We start from the raw sequence: 18,927 nt of genomic DNA, 5'->3' as shown, positions 1-18,927 counted from the left end.
CAAAAAAATAGGTAAATTCCTCACCTGCACAACACCCTATGCCGTGTACTGTCTAACATGTCCTTGTGGCAGAAGGTATGTTGGCAGTACAACGAATCCTGTTAAATTGAGGATACTTGAGCATCAAAGGGCCATACAAAATGCAGATGTGAACTACCCCGTGGCCAGACATTTTGATCAAGAGCATAAACGCAACAGGGATCTGTTGAAGTATTTTTGTCTGGATTCAGTCCCTGCCCATGTAAGAGGAGGTGATAGGTTACGCAAACTAAGACGACTAGAGTCGCGCTACATTATCGATCTACAAAGCAAGATACCAACAGGGTTGAACATACATGAGGACTTGGCAGTCCATTTGATCTGAAACAAGTATGAAGTGGACTGATCTGTATAGTTGTAAATATTGTTTGGTTGGCCTGAAATTGCTCTAATCTGTTTATATATGTTAATAATGCATTGCCTTGGAGATGCACTTCTCAACACGTTACTGTATCTATATTTAGAACTTCGTATAGCCCATTCAGGGCGCAATTTCATCGAATGAGAATGGGGAAGTTGTGAACATTGTACATATGCAAAGCCCATCTGTGGGCATTATGTTATAAGCAGATAATGAGGGATGAATTTTCTGACTCTTTATATGCTTTAATTGAATTTATCTACATATATGTAGCTGCGTACTGCTGGTAATATAGAGCGGTAATCTACATTGACTTTACTTTACCCATTCAAAGATGGCGACCATGAGGATTATTTTGGTCCTATCTTTGTGTCTAAGTTAACATCACGTGTTGCATGCAAAGCATTTGTAAACCTTGCGCGGCACTGTCACTCTGAACACTGACGAAGGCCGAGTGCCGAAAGCGCGTTTTGATCAATAAAACCTGAAACTGAGAACTAACCCCGGAGTGCTGCTACCTAATTCCCAAGATTGTGGGGAGGGACTGCGAAGCGGATATATATATATATATATATATATATATATATATATATATATATATATATATATATATATATATGCGGCATGTTGACGTCCAAAACTCAGCAAATCAGCCAGATAGACGAAGCGAGACGCAGTAGTTGGTGTAAATGATTTATTCTTTAGCCCAACACCAATCTGCCATGACGCGTTTCGGCTTAACGAAGCCTTGATCACATGACACCGTCATGGGGGCTGGCGTGCCGTTTTTAAAGTGCAAAATGCCGTTACATAATAGACGTAGTAAAGTTACTGACACAATTGACACATAATGTGTAAAGAGACTTTCAATAGAGGCAAAGTGAAATCAATCACTACATTTATATACATATATAAATATATAAATATATAAATAACAACCCCTAAATAACAATGCACAAATTCAGGTAAAAATACAGTGGCAATTTAGAATAATAATAAAACATATAAATACATAAAATGTTTTAAAATATAAATATTCCCATTCATTGCCAAGGATCAACCTAAAACATCTTACTACTTATGTTAGATATACTGTGTGCCTAACTGTATGCTAATAACAGCAACAGGGACACTAAGTATGTGTATTGTATGACAATACCTAGAAACATTTCTTCCATTGGTATTGGAGGTAGCTGTAAATAAAGCCCAAGTCGGCTAAAAGATGTTATGTGTGCAAAATTTTTCATTGTGCAAAATACAATAAAGTGCAGGTCATAGTAACGGTTAAAAATTCGTGCTACCAGTGAAGTTAAAATAGTAAACAGTTGACATTTAATCATGTTTGTACATTAATGTAAAGGACAAGGGTGTTAGTTCATTAAGTATTTTGAGATATATAGCTTCAGGTTCATAGTATCAATAAAATACATAGGTAATACTGCCTATAACAGGTAAATGTGACAGTCTTCACTAGTGTTCAGCCAATTGGGCATTTTGATATCGAGCATAATGATATGTCTAGTTTCTAACTTCCGCAGAAGGGATTCTCTATCTCCACCCCTTCTCTGTGGAGGTACGGTGTCAATCACAAAATACAGTAACCCGGAGGCATTTTTCCCATGTACTTGCTCGAAGTGCCTAGCTACGGGATAGGATGGATCTGCATTAGTGATTGCCCTTAAGTGTTGCAGGATCCGTTTATACACCTGTGGTCTGGTGCTCCCCACATATCTTAGACCACAGGGGCATTCTAAAACATAGACAGCATATTCTGTCCTGCAATTCAGTTTTTCTCTAATCTTGATAGGATTAGGAGACAGCGGAGTTAAATACTCTGATCTACTTACACCATTTTTGCAGGCTTTGCAGGTGGAACATCTCAAGAAGCCCTTACTTCCATCTAGCCACGAGCCTGTGACTACTTCAGGACTACTCGAGACCATACTATCCTGCATAGATCTTGCTTTTCTGTAAGTAATGCTCGGTGATTTAGTAAACATATTGTCTACAACTGGATCACTGGTAATCAAAGACCAGTTATTTTTTACAATTTTATGTATAGCCTGATGTTGGTTGCTAAATCCGATTATCAGGCGTGTTTCACTAGCCACTGATTTTTTAGAGACACTTACACTGTCGTTTTGCGGAGCCAACAATTGCAATCTACCAAATCTGTTAGCTCTACTGATAGCATTGTCAATGGATTCTGTTGAGTAGCCTCTATTCAGAAATCTAATTTTGCATTCTTTTTGCGTCTCTAGGCATTCTGTGTTGCTGCTACAAATTCTCCTGATGCGTAACATCTCCCCGTAGGAGATGCTCCTTATTAGGTGCGCCGGATGGTGGCTGGTAGCATGCAACACAGTGTTGCCTGCCGTGGGTTTCCGATAGAGCCTTGTCTCCAACTGACCATTTTCAACATAGATTTCTACATCCAAGAAGACAATGGAATTTGAACTGATGCTGCTGGTAAATTTTAAGTTGAGATTGTTTATGTTAAGTTCGGCAATACATTCAGCAGCTTCATTCACAGAACCATCAAAGATAAAAAAGAGGTCATCAATATACCTCAACCAGGTTTTTACCTTGTTTTTCATAATTGTGTTGAAGTTGGGTATGAGGACCTGCTCCTCCCAGTAGCCCATGTGAAGGCATAACTGGGGGAGGCATAACTGGGGGAGAAGCAGGCACCCATAGCCACTCTCCTGGTCTGCAGAAACAACTGATTAGAGAATAAAAACATATTGTTTTCTATCCATATATATAAATATATAGATAGATGTACAGATATATATATGTATATATATATATATATATATATATATATATATATATATATATATATATATATATATATATATATATATGTAGACAGATGATGCCAGTGGTTAACTAAGGTAGCCAGCACATCTGTTATGTTTGTATGTGAGCTGAGTAGTAACTAACTCTTTCAAGGCGTGCTCTATGTCTTTGTACCGTGCCCCCCACAGTACTACACAATATACACAGAATCCTCCATATATATACATACAATATGAAACATAGACAGAGCACAGCACAAATAAGTGTATAGCTGACTATCCACAGTCAGCAAAATTATTTAATACAAAAAACACATCAACACGTTGTCCAGCAAGCAATCTTTGCCACAGTTGTTAGGTTGTTTACAACATTGGTTCAGCCACAGCCGACACGTGTTTCGTTGCCATTCGCGACTATTTCAAGACTCCTGAGTTAGGTAGAATTTGACTTGAGAATCACATTTATTCAATCGATAAAAAAACACACAAGATCTGGATAACGATTGTCCAGATCACTGATATAGCTTCCGAATATTAGACTGGTCACACACCATCTTGTAATTCTGGGCAAATCACTTAAACTCTCTGTGCCTAAAGAAGAAAAGGTGTCCTTGTGCAATGTAACTGGTGCTCAAGTAAAGCCCTCCAACACCTTAGATTCAAGGTCACCCTATGTAAAACTTCCAAAATAATTACAACTGAGGGTGCACCCTCTTGAGATCAAGCCAGCACACACAATGGAACCAGGGTGATCTCTTACAGACGAAAATGCCCAAGTGTCTGCAGACCCTTCTGAAGTTCTAAAGTGCCTGTATTTTCATATAGGAGGCACACTTGTCCGAAGCGCCCCTGCAGCACATAGTGAAATTCAGCACATAGGGGCCGATTAGGATGGCGGACGGAAAGCGTCCGGACCGCCAGTCTCGCGGGAAATGACCTTCCGACCGCACCGTGGGAAACCGGCGGTGCTATTAGGATTCCCCTCCAGCAAAACCCGACCGCGGCGGACAGATGTCTCCAAAGACCGCCGACCGTGGACGGAATCATAGAAAAACCGACCGCCGTGGACGGAGTGGTCGCGGTAACAGCGGAGTCCGTCCGTGGGCTGGCTGTGGTGTTGCGTGGGCGGCATGTGCCTGATGCGGGGGGTGATTGTGCTGAGGTGGGACTGGTGTGGGTTCACTTGTGTGTGTTCCTGTCCCCACCAGGGTGTCTGGTGTGGACAGGTACCAGTGTTCGTGCATGCTGTGGCGTGGTATGTGTGTATTGCATGCTTGTGTACCGGCGGCGGCGGCCACGATGGTGAATGACTTGCTGGTAGTGAAGTAGGAACAGGGCCGGGAAGGCGTGTAGGGCTGGGTCCGTGGTGCTCGGGTCTGTGCAGTGGGTCTCGTGGCAATGCTTTCCCTCTCTGTTGTGGTGCTTCCGCCGTCTATGAGATGGAGGTGTTTCCGCTGCGTGTTCTGGTTTGTTTGCGACATCGTAATATTGCGGACGGTCGGGACGTCATTCCGCACGGCGGTGAGCCTGGATTGGCTCTGTCCGCCGCGGTGTCTGGTGTGTTCCCGCGGCGGTTCACGTTTTTAAATGACGGACAGTAAATGTGCCCAGTTCACCTTCCTAATATGGAGGACAGAAGGCCCGCTTCTGGCGGAAGATGAGGTGCCTTTTCCGCCGCCTCCAGCCCAGCGGTCATGCATCCGTCCGCCATCCTAATCGGCCCCCTAATACCTTGTATTCCAAGGTGCTAGAATTTCTTCATCTCAATCCAATTAAAGATTGATGAAATTCGGAAAAATCTCAGATCAGCCGCCCAGTGTTACAATTTCATTATTGGAGGGCCCAGCCCACTTCCATGTAGATACACAAAATCTCTTCACAAAAAATCATTCAATCTTCCTTATAAGCCAGATTAATTGGTTTATATAAGACTGAATTTCCTTTAAATCCATATTTGTCTATTTATTTATTTCTATATTTTCTGTAAAGCTCAGGTTCCTATCCTAAGATCGCTTCAAAGCTCTTTGGAGGTGTGGTTAGGGGTAAGAGGGAGCAGCGAGTAGCCTTATAATACAATTACTGGATCTGACGGTGGGAAAGTAGTGCAAGACTCATCAGACAATGCCTGAAGTTGGCTCGCCATTGAATATCACCCGCAACAAGATGATAAACCCTGAGATAGCAGAAGTCCTGAGAGTCTGGGCATCAAGTAAAATTCACTTTAGGCTGCGTCTTTGTAATGGCTCGAAATAAGAAAGGTTTTCTAGAAGTACCATGGGGCATATTTACAATGACGGAGTTAAAATTATCGCCGCTTTAGCGTTTACACCAGGACACGGGCTTCTATTGGAATTCTCTGGAATTCTCAAGAGTCTATTATCAAGCCCATTATCGCGGCTTTAGCTGCAGTTTCCTGCCGCTAAAGCGGCGATAATTTTAACTCCGTCTTTGTAAATATGCCCCCATAGTTTTAATGATATTGGTGCAGCCAATGATACAAAAAACCTTTGTGCCATCGTTTGAGGTTCTAATGACCCTAGTCCAAAAAATAGGATCAATGGAGTGGCACATCATACCCACCCCTACAGGGATTTTTGCCCCAGATATTTAATAGAAGAATGGAAATTACTGCATCTTACTGCAGTCCATTGTGACCTATGTAGATTTTCTTCATAACTGCAAATTTGTTTAGGAGTACCAGCTTTCTAGTTCGTTGCTCTGTATAATTCTGCGAGAGTATAATCACGTCAGTTATACAATAGAAGAGAAGCAGCACTTTAGTCCATTCCGCTCTACAAAATTCTACAAGAGTATAATATTATTCTGCAAGAGTATAATATGGTGATCTGTGTACAGCATATGAGTACCTTTGAAAAGATCACAACAATAATCCGTCCACATAGTGGCTTTATAGTGGTTTCCAGGTGGGCCTATGGGGGTCTTTCTCCTTTTGATGGTGCTGTTACAGCCTCCCCTACTGTTCCTCCTGGATTTCTCTCTATTACAAAATGTGACCGACTGTTCTATGTGACATCATCGCTTACACCACTCAATATCTTCCTCACTGTGCAGGCCATGTGCAGAGTCGCAAGTGCATTGAGGAGGTGATTCAGCTGGCCGCAGACGAAAACCTGTTACTCTTCGTTGATGAGGTACGTTCGGTGGTCTATGGTCCACTCCGCTGTTCACTGTGGAGATAACAATCTCAGGACACCTTCTTGCACAAAAAACCATAATTGATGGCATTGTCCTCTATCTAAGCATCCTGCAAAATGAAGCACACATAGAAAGAGGAAAATATGAAGAGAAATAAAAGTAATTCTCCTGGTGGCGGCACTCCTGCACCTCCCCTGGGTAGGCGTAGGATTCTGACACATTCCCAGGTGTACAAAATGTTTTAAACCTGGGAATGTGTCAGGCTCAATGGATGTTGCCTGGGAGCACCCAAAGCAACACTCATGGAACGCCCCTTTGATGCAGAGTAATGCATGAAAGTGGCCCATATTTACAAGGCCATGGAAAGTCATGCAGGGTGACTTTATGTGGCTTTGTAAATATGGACAGGCACACTGTGCTGGCAATGCTTCAAATAAAGTGGCCCACCGGGGGCACAATGGCTATGTAAATGTGGCTCATAGCATTTTATGGCTTAAGAGGTGAGCAACACCATTCAATCAAAGCTTTCTGCAATTAGTAACATTTAATTGTGCATGGATATATATAGCAACCAATGTGAGCTGTAGCAGATGTCTAAATGAAGAAAGAGTTAGCTTTCTTTTTCAGGGACAACACAGGAGGACAGTTGACCTCCACAGATATGTTTGGTTTTGGTGACAGGAGCACTGCTCAGCGGGTCACAATACACAATCTTAGATCTGATCATATGGATGTTTACTCATCATGGGCACTGTCAGATTTTTTGTTTATCTCTCACATACCTTTAGTAGGTATTCTAAAAATATGGTGTGACTCTGACCTTCCAGAACCCTTGAAGAACACCCCTTCAGGAATCCTGATATTATAGGCCAAACAGTTTCCACTGGTGTAAAATTATGCTAAATCCCACAATGCAAAATTTCAAGCTCTTTTGTTAATTTCACTTAATATGAATTTGGAAATTTCAGGAGTTTAATTAAGATTTCCCTCTGGCTTCAGCACTTCTAAGCTTCTGTTCTGTTTCCTCAGATGAACCAGGATGCGGTGTTCGCCCCAGGATTCCAGTTCCGTTCTTTTAAGAAGGTCCTGTTTGAGATGGGCCCGCCGTACTCAGAGGAGGTGCAGCTAATATCATTCCATTCCATCTCCAATACAGTTTTCGGAGAGTGAGTAGATCAGGAAGGGGATTGAATTTTCATGGTCCACCTTTATTCCACGGTTCACCTAATTAAAAAGAAAAAACTATCCTGTGCAATTGGTGTAAAGGTGGGCGTCACCCAAAAGGTATCGGGGAGATGATCATTACCCAGTGTTTCTGATCAACAATTCCCTTTTGTGGAGTGCAAAAATACATGTTATATTAAGAACTTACAAAGAAGTCAAAATTTACGGGAGCAAGCAGAGATTTAAAAGATTCTGAGGGGCGTACTCATTGCCTGGATACAGCTACCAACCTTTAAATGTGGACCTGTGAGGGTATTCAGGTTCTGGCAGGGTCCAGTGATACAGCCAAGAGCCAGGGGGCATATTTACAATAAAGTAGTAAAGTGTGTTGTTAAGCTAAGGAAGCTACCAACATGCTTCGTCACTTTAGAAACACAGGGCTTCACCATATTTACAACAATATGGTGCAGCGCTGCCTTTCCCCTGGTGCTGGCGCCATAGTGCACGGGTGCCTGTGTTGAGGGAAAGATTGTTTATGTGAAGGCAGGCCCCCCTTCCTACACATAAACAATATTTAAATGGCATTTTGTTACTTCTATGTGTGCTGCCTAATGAAGTTGCAAAAAAGCATTTATTTTTAAAGGTGTCCCTTCCTGCAAAAAAACAATCAACCCTACAATGCAGACACCATTTCACCATGCCGCAAGGGTGTCTGTGTTGGCGCAAGGCAGCTCATTAAGCACCACCACTGGGGGAAAGAAGAGGAATGAGCCATATTTTGTAGATACGGTTCATTCCTGCCCTTATCTTTTGACGCACAGCAGTGCTGCAGGAAGGCTTGCTTTGCTGCCTTGCATCAAAATATTGTAAATGAGGCCCAGAGAGTTTAAAGAGGAGAAGGAGGAAACAACCTGTAAGAAAATTTGAGGAAAAAGAAATAAGAGAGACTTAGAGGGAAATCCACCTGTAAACAGAGAAAGGAAAAGAAAAACAAGGAAAGAATTGGGAATTTAAGGGAGGGCATTTTTTTTAAACAACTAATCAAAAACCTGGTGGTTTCAACAGACTGGTGAAACATTTGTCATAACAGGTTAGCAAAATGTGATTTATTAAAACTTGTTTATTCAGGTTGGGTTTTCATTAAACAAAGAAACAACAACATGGTGGTTTCAACAGCCTGGTGAAACATTTCTCATAACAGTTCGGGTTGGGTTTTCATTAGAAATTTTTACAATCTATGGCTCAATATAGGAATGTCAAATAACATTACATTTGCCCTGTAGTCACCATAAGGGTCCACATTAAAAGTGAGAATTTAACCACCAGATACTCTGCACAGTATTCAGTGCCTATCAGAGACCTGTCTCAGGCTTCTTATACAACACAGCCCCGTTACTTGCCAGTTAAGTCTCCGACACCAGACAGGCCCAAGAGCTGTTGGACAGCAAAGATTTAAGCGGGACGGATCCTCCTAAATGGTGGAGGAGCGACCCCTCACCTGCTGTGAATGCAGCAGGCAAACACTAATAAATTACATGGCATAATAATGACATTTTATTTCTTTTTCACCACCTCACACTGTGTATATTGCAAGCATGAGGCAGGGAGGCGGGGCTGAATCCTCCAATTGCAGGATTACTGCTGCCCATTTCAGAGGGATGTTGGGTTGGCTGTCTGGCTACCTACGGCCAGCCTGACATGCGCACTTCCCACCTAGCAATCCCCAGGCTGTAAAACAGCCGGGCGATTGCTGGCACAGGCCCCCAGCCTCAATATGAATGCTGGGTTAGCATGCCCCCCACCAATCCTGGTGCTGTTCTCATGCTGAGACCAAAAAACAATGTTGTCCCCCGAAACTTAAGTAACAGTCATTTGTTAACTGTAACTGATTGTTGAGTAAAAAGTAACAGTCATTTGTTAACTGTAACTGATTGTTGAGTAAAAAGTAACAGTCATTTGTTAACTGTAACTGATTGTTGAGTAACAAGTAACAGTCATTTGTTAACTGTAACTGATTGTTGAGTACAAAGTGATTTTTCTGTTGCCTCTTCCTGTTGTTTTGACCCTGGTTGGGCTTTCTAATAAGTTGTATTTGTCACAAAGATTGATTATTTGTGCGAACATAATTATTGTTTTTTCTTATTGTAAAAGAAGCTTGTTTATAACTGTTGATTTATTTGTACATAGTTATTGTTTGGTGTTTAGAACTGTTTGTATGATAGTTGTAAATAGTGTAAATGTTTGTAAGTAGTGTTTTTCTCAACTTCAAAATGCCTTTCAAAATGGTTTAATAAAAATTGCTAAAAAGGGTTTGAATAAAATAACCCATACAAACAATAGGTTTTTTCCCTTGTTTGTAATCTCAAAGTTGCGAGAGAAAATTATTTCCGGGGGACAACATTGTTTTTTGGTTTCATTATATTAGGTCCAGTTGACCCCCTGTCCCAGGACCAAACTCCGTTTTTTTGTAGTTCTCATGCTGAGAGCAGCTTCAGGATTGGTCAGAAGTTTCGTTCATCTAGGCAGGAAGGGAAGTCCTTCCTTTTTCTTCACATGGACGTCAAACCACCATCGCCGGGAGTGCTGCACCTGGCTGGGGCATCATTAAGGTGAGTTGGGCACATGGCGCACCACTATATTTTTGTATTGCCAGCCGCCACTGGATCTAAGAGAAACAAGCAAGGTTGAAAAACCACATTGTTGTTCGGAGCCAAACTTTGGAAGGAATTGAACCCAGGCCTGACCCAGTTGTCCAACATTCAAGCTTTAGTAAGCGCTGAGACATGATCCTTTTCCAGGAGGATCTTCTCCGATATCTCACAGTCGACATAAGGTCATCACACTGTCTTCATGCGAAGCAGTCCTAACTGAGATGCCCCACGAAACAGGCATGTGCTGATTCACAGTAAGTAATGTTTAAAACATACCAACTTTGGGAGAGAGTGTTTATGGTAAATAATGGCCTGCTCGTTTATGCACTAGATTTCTAACAGAACTCTGATTGCTTTATTTCTTTAAGGGGTGGCCTGCGCGGTGCATATTTCGAATTTATAAACATAGATGAAGAAGTGATGGAATGCATCTACGCAAATGTCTTTTTTTGGCATCCGCCAGCCTTGGGCATGATTGTGTTGGATTTGATGCTGCACCCACCGATGCCTGGAGACCCATCTCACTACACATTTGTGTCAGTAAGTAGCGACTTTCTCCATTATGGCGGGAGGAGGCTGGATGCAGGGAGTGAGTTTCAGTGCTCAGTGAGGAGCATGGAGTTGATATCCTGTAGGTTCTCATGGTACAGGTCTAGGGGAAGTATACTGAGATATTTTCAAGAGTAGTGACAATAAGTGTCTATATATCTAAAGACGTTTCACTATGTCTATGAATTATTCAGAGTGACTCTAACCGACTTAATATAACATACATTTTATGCTGTTTTTTTATTCTGATAAACAGCATATTTCATGCAGAGAGTGGGTGCTGTACAATCCGAAAGATTGCTTTGAGGTTAACATATGCATTAATGAGTTGCTTGATGTATGCACAAATAGCTTGATAAGTATCCAGGTAGTTGGAATATAAAATAAGAAGGAGCCCTTGCTATAGCTATAATGCTTACATATGTTTTGGACCAGTGTGAGCCCTTCTCAATCCCCCCAAAAATTTTGGGAAAGTTATTTAACATTGTAATTTTAATCTACCTCAATAATTATTCAGTGCAGCAAACAGTCCCTTTGATCTGATAGAGAGGAAGACATTTATGAAAAAATCTGCAATGTGAGCTGCTCCAATATTTCCTCCTCAGGTTTCTATGTAATACATGTGTTTATCAATTTATTACCAAATGGGTGATTTTACGACTTCTAGCTTTTTGCCTTATTGCCGCTTTGTGGTGCTTGTAAATGTTTGTGCTTCAAATGATCCAGATTGAAGACTTTAGACATGATTGTCCCAATAAATAGCCAGGCTGACAGATAATCTCAACTTTTAGTGACTGCAGTAGAGTGAAAATGATTGATCATACTGATCAAACTTATCATTTGGTCATCCTCTCACAGACAGCTGCTACTCATGGCTTTACTTTGGAGAGGCAAATGATACCTGCATAGTATGAAGAGTCACTTGGGACTGACTGAGCCCTAATTTCAATTTAACAAAGTAGTCAGGCTAAAGCCAGACTCATAAGGCTGTACAACATAAAAGATTGAAAGCAAATATATCATATTAAATTGCTCACTGTGCCAAGGAATCTTCTCCCAAGAGAATTAAACGCTTCTGCAGCGTAGAGAACCAAAACTCATGGGTAGCCGGTGAAGGGATCGCTTGTGCTCCCCTCCATAGTTGTTCTTCCCTGGCAGTTTGGGCTAGAGTGTTCCTATTGAAAGAGGACCAAGACTGCTTTTTATGTAATCAGTCTCTGTCTACAGTGACACAGTAGGCTAAAAACAATCACCAGGAATCTGGCTTTAGCGAATGCCATTGAGTAGGATCAATTCAGGCATTCCTCGTTTCGGAGATTAGATGGGCTGCCCCTATATGGCTGTGGTGGAAGACGCAATGCCTCTGGCAACATACTCGCAGCCACGCAGCACGGCCAAAGTTTGCAAACATTCAGTGTTTCTTGTCCGAAGTGACTCCCGCCCTGAAAGCATTGCAAGCTGAATTGTCACTGCAAGCTTCAAAGTCATAAGCCAGGAAGAGGTGGACATGGGAAGCTGCGATTACCCACATGAGTAAGGTGGCATTCCGCTGTACCACTCTCCATGCAATGGGTAGTGGGGGAAATGCAAGTTGATCTCTGCAAGATCATTTGATGATGGGCGAATATTTTAATGAGTTTACTGACCATTTGTGATTTCAGGAGAAGAAGGCAGTGCTGCACAAGCTGGCCATGCAAGCGCGGCTGGCAGAGGAGATTTTAAACATAGGTTCAGGCATCTACTGTAAAGCCATCCAAGGTGCCATGCATGCTTTTCCCAGGATTGAGATCCCAGATAATGCTGTGAAGATGGCACAGGTAATTTAATGCATGCTGCAAAGACTGATCATGTTCATGTAGGCATTTGTCACATATGATATGCTCTGTATTACGATGCAAAGGCCATTATAGGAATGTTCTACATACATGCATTGCTAACGTGTCTTGCCAAGCTAACCTCCTGAGCATCTTGAAAAGCATCCCAGAAGAGTGAATCCAGGAAATAGGATCTGTATTTTTCCATCTGCATGGGGAAAAGACATTTGACACAGTGATACACACGATTAATGTTCAAGTTACTTCAAATGCAATTGTTAATTATTGTTGAAATTAATGAGATGTGAGTCAACAGATCTACACAATGGTAGCTATTAAGGGTAACATGAATTTTAAATGTATTTTAATGTGAAGGGTGCAGTTTAAGGTCCACGGCTTTTTGATAAATAATTTGCAGACACCCCTGTAAAGAAATTCTTAGGTAGAATTGCAAGACATGCATTGTACAAGGAGCAATAGATGGGCGCAGACGTATGGATAACACAAGAAATCCCTGTTTCCTGTGGGCATTATTCTGTAACCCATTGTTAAAGGACATCACACTATATATTGCTGATGATTCTTCTTGACAGATTTAAAAATGACCTACAACATTGGAGTAAACTACCTTTATTGATCCTGGGCAGGGACACCCAATTGAATAAGGTCATAAGTATGCATTATATATTGGGCCTCTATTGCTTACTTCCCAAATACTGATTTGACTCTTGGAGATAAGCTTTGGGATGAGGGTGCCGCATAAACTTTGCTGTTGACCCAATGAAGAATCGTTTACAAAGGCAGCATCTCATATCTCAACTGATGGGGGTACTTCTGGTGAAACCAATCGGTTGTGGTGAACGATTGGACACTGCTTGTGTGGTGGTCACTTAGTTCAGGATGAATGACAGGCAATGACTGAGAGAAGATACCTTCCCTTCCACTCCCGGGGGAAAGGCAGATGGGAGACTGCCGGAAAACACTAGACCAGTAAATCACAGGAAGCATCCAAAATGGTGGGCTGAAGGTAAACCTTATAGAAGGGATTTCTCCGTGGGATGGTGAGAGGTTCAGACAAGTAGGATTTGCTAAATGGGATATGATTGGTATATCAAAACTAGGCAAGTTGTCCTCAGCCAATGAGATAGCTAATGATCTCCTCCTGTGACAGTTATCTTTTCTGTAATTTGTGACTAAAGATAGCAGTGTGGCTCACATCCTGCTATAGGTGAGAGTTTTCATTTGTGGAGCAGTATAGATACCACTCTTAGGTCCCTGGATCGAAGAACCAGGTGGAGGTCCAGTTCAAGAAATTGATGAGACACATAACCCAGTCGTGCACACAGATTATGGTGACTATGAGCACACATTTCTGATAATGCTGCAAGTCACAACAGGAGCTTGGACTTTTAAATCTACCAGTGCAGGCATGATGTTCTGGGGGGGACACAAGAAACAAAGTCAATACTTCACAGGCGATGTGCTATGTTTGGTTTTGATCTGATAGTGAGGCCTTGCCAAGCATGTATATGTTTGAACTGTACCATGTCATGGAGGTCATTCTGGTGTCATGTGATTGATGGTGGAAGGTGGCCACATCGTGCAGCAATGGTATTGGACCTCTTCTATTTTAGAATTGTTTCTCCGGTGTCTTTACCACCATTCACGAGGGTACTCTTTTTCGCCTTCCTCCTCTCCCCTAGACTCAGGGCCTGGAGCCTGATGTGTTCTTCTGCAGGCAGCTACTTGACAAGACTGGAATCATTGTAGCGCCTGGAAGTGACTTTGGACAGGCAGAGGGGACGCACCACATCAGGTAAGAAAGAATTGCCTCAATGCCATGTAATCCTTGCTGCAATCCTGCTCATACTAACCAGAATCCCCGTTTGTAATGGAATAATACACACTCAGAAACAACCCTCATTGGAGCAACAAAACACCCACTCCTAGCAACACATGCTGGGTGACTGGAATTATTTGGTAATGCAAAACCAAATCTTGTGGCAGACTTCACTGAATTATGAGCAATAAACACAAATTCTGTAACATATACAATTCAATTGTGATAGATTTTGTGGGATATTCTGTGGCATTATAATGTAGGTATTGTAACACTTTAACAGACATAGGTAATAGGCAACTTTAATGCCAATTCATTAGAAAACATAGCAAATATTTGAGAATTTAGTAATTTATGAAACACTATAATGCCCAGCCTTTAAGTAAAGACTTCTAGAGTATCAGCATGTCACCTTGTGGCTATTATATTTCAAATTAATCGAAGAAAAGTGGAACATACAAACACAAAAAGGCAAGGACATGTAAAGCTCAACCAATTGCAAAGTATCGACCCCCACTCCTCACTTTCCAAATAGCTGCCCCTGTCATCGCAAATGCTCAACAGAAAGCCAATTTAACAGTTCTGGGTTTAGGGGTTTTCTGAGCCAGAGGAAGTCTAGATTCTGCTCTTAGACCCTGGTTTAAGGTAATGGAGTCATTGACCAGGAAGATGAGAGATCTGCTTTGCTGATGGGGTTTAAAGGGCCAGTGATAAGGTGCATGTTGGCCAATCAAAGGAGGTGAACTGGGATGTAATGAGGAGACAAATTGTATAAGTATCTAAACACTAGTTCCAGCAGGCAGGGGGAATGATAGACTTTGAATTTGATCCATGACTATTGGAAATCAGTAGAGTTTCCAATGCTTTCCTGAAAGCTCAGAGCTAGTCTGGCTGCATGGTTTTGCAGATTTTTCCATTTATTAGTATTGTTTTTAGGAACCTAGAATGGAATACTTCGCAGTAGTCTTTCGCTAGGGCCTTTGTCAGATTCACCCGGATTGTTTGCAGCAGCCAGAGATTTTTTGGAATCATAGACAATTGTAGGCTAACACTTCTGACTACGGTATTGATTTGTGGAGCGAAAAAACTCCTTTTTTTCAGTGAGGTGATAGTAGGGGATCAAGCTTTTAATTAATCCAAAAGAAGCGTTTCTAGTTCTCCCCACTCCATGCTTTTGTTCATTCAAATAGCAAATACTTTCTTTCAACCAGTGGGATTTCTGGCCTAGGGGCCTAATGTACTATTTTGTCACCCAGTGCAAGGCAGGAATCAAAGTTGCTGTGCTGTGTTGTGTAAAAGGTTGCAGTAGGGCAGCACCGCACCTGCTAAGTTATGGAGGTGCTTCTGTCATGCCCTGCACTGCTGCTCTTTAGTCTGCCTTGTGACCTGCACACACCCTTGCACCATTGTGGGGTTCCTTTTCCTGTTATGTGCCTGAAACTTACATTATAAAAATATTCCTGTTTTATAGCACAGAGTCCTGCCTTCTCTCTGCAACAAGAATAGTACTGAGTCATGCAATCCTCTGTCCCTCTTCCTAGGATAACACTCTTTGAGCCCCTGGAGAAGCTGAAGACGGTTCTGACTTCCATCAAGGACTTTCACAAGACGTTCCTGCAGGAGTATTCTTAAAAGCACAGTGCACAGGATGCCACTGCAGTCATGCCCCACTTGGCACCCATATGTCCTTCAATTCATTATCATAATCAAAATCAGAACTCTGAGTATTTCAAGCACATGAACTTTACTTTAAATGTAGATTTTGGAGTCTTTGTGTTGGTCCAGATTGAAAATGGCAATACTAGAGGAGATACGTTTGAAATCATAAGACGACACAGAAGGATTGTAACACCCATGACACAGTAGCCTAATAAAGCAAGGATCCTTACCTGTGCGACGTGTCTACCTTGTTTCACCGTTCTACTTCTTCCAACTCCCAATGACTCTCGAGTGAGGGTTCTGGTGAGTGACTCTCGAGTGAGGGTTCCGGTGAGGGGCTCGAGTGAGGGTTCTGGTGAGTGACTCTCGAGTGAGGGTTCTGGTGAGGGACTCGAGTGAGGGTTCTGGTGATCGACTCTTGAGTGAGGTTCCTGGTGAGAGACTCGAGTGAGGATTCTGGTGAGAGACTCGAGTGAGGGTTCTGGTGAGGGGCTCCCAAGTGAGGGTTCTGGTGAGAGACTCGAGTGAGGGTTCTGGTGAGGGGCTTTCGAGTGAGGGTGCTGGTGAGGGACTCGAGTGAGGGTTCTGGTGATCGACTCTTGAGTGAGGGTTCTGGTGAGAGACTCGAGTGAGGGTTCTGGTGAGAGACTCGAGTGAGGGTTCTGGTGAGGGGCTCCCAAGTGAGGGTTCTGGTGAGAGACTCGAGTGAGGGTTCTGGTGAGGGGCTTTTGAGTGAGGGTTCTAGTGAGGGACTCTCGAGTGAGGGTTCTACTGAGGGAGTCTTGAGTGAGGGTTCTGGTGAGAGACACGAGTGAGGGTTCTGGTGAGGGGCTTTCGAGTGAGGGTTCTAGTGAGGGACTCTCGAGTGAGGGTTCTACTGAGGGACTCTCGAGTGAGGGTTCTACTGAGGGACTCTCGAGTGAGGGTTCTACTGGGGGACTCTTGAGTTAGGGTTCTGGTGAGAGACATGAGTGAGGGTTCTGGTGAGGGGCTTTCGAGTGAGGGTTCTAGTGAGGGACTCTCGAGTGAGGGTTCTACTGAGGGACTCTTGAGTGAGGGTTCTGGTGAGGGACTCTCAAGGAGGGTTCTGGTGAGGGACTCTTGAGTGAGGGTTCTGGTAATGTACTCGAGTGAGGGTTCCGGTGAGGGACTCGCGAGTGAGGGTTCTGGTGAGGTACTCAAGTGAGGGTTCCGGTGAGAGGCTCTTGAATGAGAGTTGTGGTGAGAGACACGAATGAGAGTTCTGGTGAAGAACTCTCGAGTGAGGGTTCTGGTAAGAGACACCACATGTGAATGGCTGCTGGTGCTCTTTTGGGTGCTAGTTCAACTTCTTGTTAGTTTAATAAAGAACTCCATGTACCGTGTTTGATTCTTTAGCAAAGAGTGATGCGGAAATAATGAATTGCATTTATTTTAGTGGGGGTTGTTCATGTAGCACCAACATCTTTTCATAGGTGTCTCCAGCCAGTCAATCCCGAGATTTCGGGAGCTCAGAGAAACCTTTGGAGTAGCTCCCAGCCTTGAGTCAATTCTTAACTAATAACTTCAATAAATGAGTGTTCCATTTTCCTTTTGAAGTTAAGGAAAAGCTGGGCCCAATTCACAGAACTAATCTGGAACAAAATCCTAACCTTACTACTTTTGGTATTCACAGAAGGCATTTACTAGTAGTAAAGTTAGGATTTTGTCTTAAGTTTGACCTAAGACAAACTTAAGACAGACTTAGGACAAGATCCTAACTTTACTACTACTAAATGCCTTCTGTGAATACCAAAAGTAGAACGTTTTGGATTTAGCCTCAGATTAGTTCTGTGAATCGGGCCCTATGTGTTTATTTTATATTATTTTCAGGCTGCAGGTAGGAGAGCCTGATAATGAGCAGTGCCCCACTTAGATGTATGACCCATGTGAGTCACAGAGGTTCAAAACTGAAGCACGGAGGTATTTAACTCTTACATAAAAGTCATTCTCCACTCAGTATTGTAGCATGAGAACAAAATGATATTTCTGCATGCTTTTAAATGAGAGATAATTAAACCAATGAGTTCATTTTAAATAAAATGCAATAATTTTCTTTTAAATGGGAGAAATTTTAAGTGAAGAGAAATTTATCTCTGAAATATTGACAATTATTTTTCTACTTTAAATTAAGTCAATTAAGTCTTATTGTTTTATGAGGCTTATTTCTCACTTTAAGTTCCTCACTCTTAAACAAAGACTGCATGTGCCTGTTATAACTATGGCACCATATCTACACGCCACTGGGAGTAAACTGCCTGCTGTCTGTAAAGACACTTTGACATGGCAAAAAATGTAAATGAGTTTTACGTAATGCATATGAACATAAAGTTAACTCTGCAGTTGAATTTTCTCCCATTTCAAAGTGTTGCATTTACACATAGCAATCATCTTGCTCTCTGTGGTTGGTAGACATGCTGCCATATTCATACCAGAAATGTACATCTATTTTTTAAATGGGAGAATTTTAAAGTGCAGAAAAATGTTCCATCAAGTCCTTGTTATGAACATTTTCACAGAACATTTGTCTACACTTAAAATTTCTCCTATTTGAAAAAAAAGTGGTTGTGTGTTTGTGTTGTACATGTAACTGTGCCACATATGTTGAAAGGTTTGTCCTGTGCCACTTGTACATATGACAAAGGATCTCAGTCACCCATACACAGATATCCCATTCATTTACACACACATTCATACATCTCCACAGACCATGCACTCATTGACTCACATGACAGCCCTATTGTAGTACACCTGGTCAAAGTATTTTGTTCAAACCATCGTATTGGGCTCCATGGACATTAGGTGTAAAGTCAATGAAGCTGGGCGAGGGGGTGTCATGAACAATGCATGAGTTGTTTGGTCTTCAGTAGCTCAC

The 18,927-nt window shown here is 42.2% G+C and overlaps 1 protein-coding gene across 1 annotated transcript in view; it reads left to right on the top strand.

Annotated features, from left to right (window-relative positions):
• The window catches only part of LOC144828424 (alanine aminotransferase 2-like), a 113,175-nt gene extending 96,912 nt beyond the window's left edge, over positions 1–16,263 (top strand). The window contains exons 6-11 of the mRNA XM_078686557.1: positions 6,274–6,353; positions 7,387–7,523; positions 10,541–10,712; positions 12,383–12,538; positions 14,239–14,351; positions 15,917–16,263. Of these exons, the coding sequence (XP_078542683.1) occupies positions 6,274–6,353; positions 7,387–7,523; positions 10,541–10,712; positions 12,383–12,538; positions 14,239–14,351; positions 15,917–16,007 (749 nt within the window). The 3' untranslated portion in view covers positions 16,008–16,263. The remainder of the gene's footprint in view (positions 1–6,273; positions 6,354–7,386; positions 7,524–10,540; positions 10,713–12,382; positions 12,539–14,238; positions 14,352–15,916) is intronic.
• The last annotated feature ends 2,664 nt before the right edge of the window (positions 16,264–18,927 follow it).

Source organism: Lissotriton helveticus, chromosome 4_1 (genome assembly GCF_964261635.1).
Source record: "Lissotriton helveticus chromosome 4_1, aLisHel1.1, whole genome shotgun sequence".
NCBI classification, from domain to species: Eukaryota; Metazoa; Chordata; class Amphibia; order Caudata; family Salamandridae; genus Lissotriton; species Lissotriton helveticus.
The sequence above is the reverse complement of the archived record's forward strand: the minus strand, read 5'-3'. Positions and strand labels throughout refer to the sequence as shown.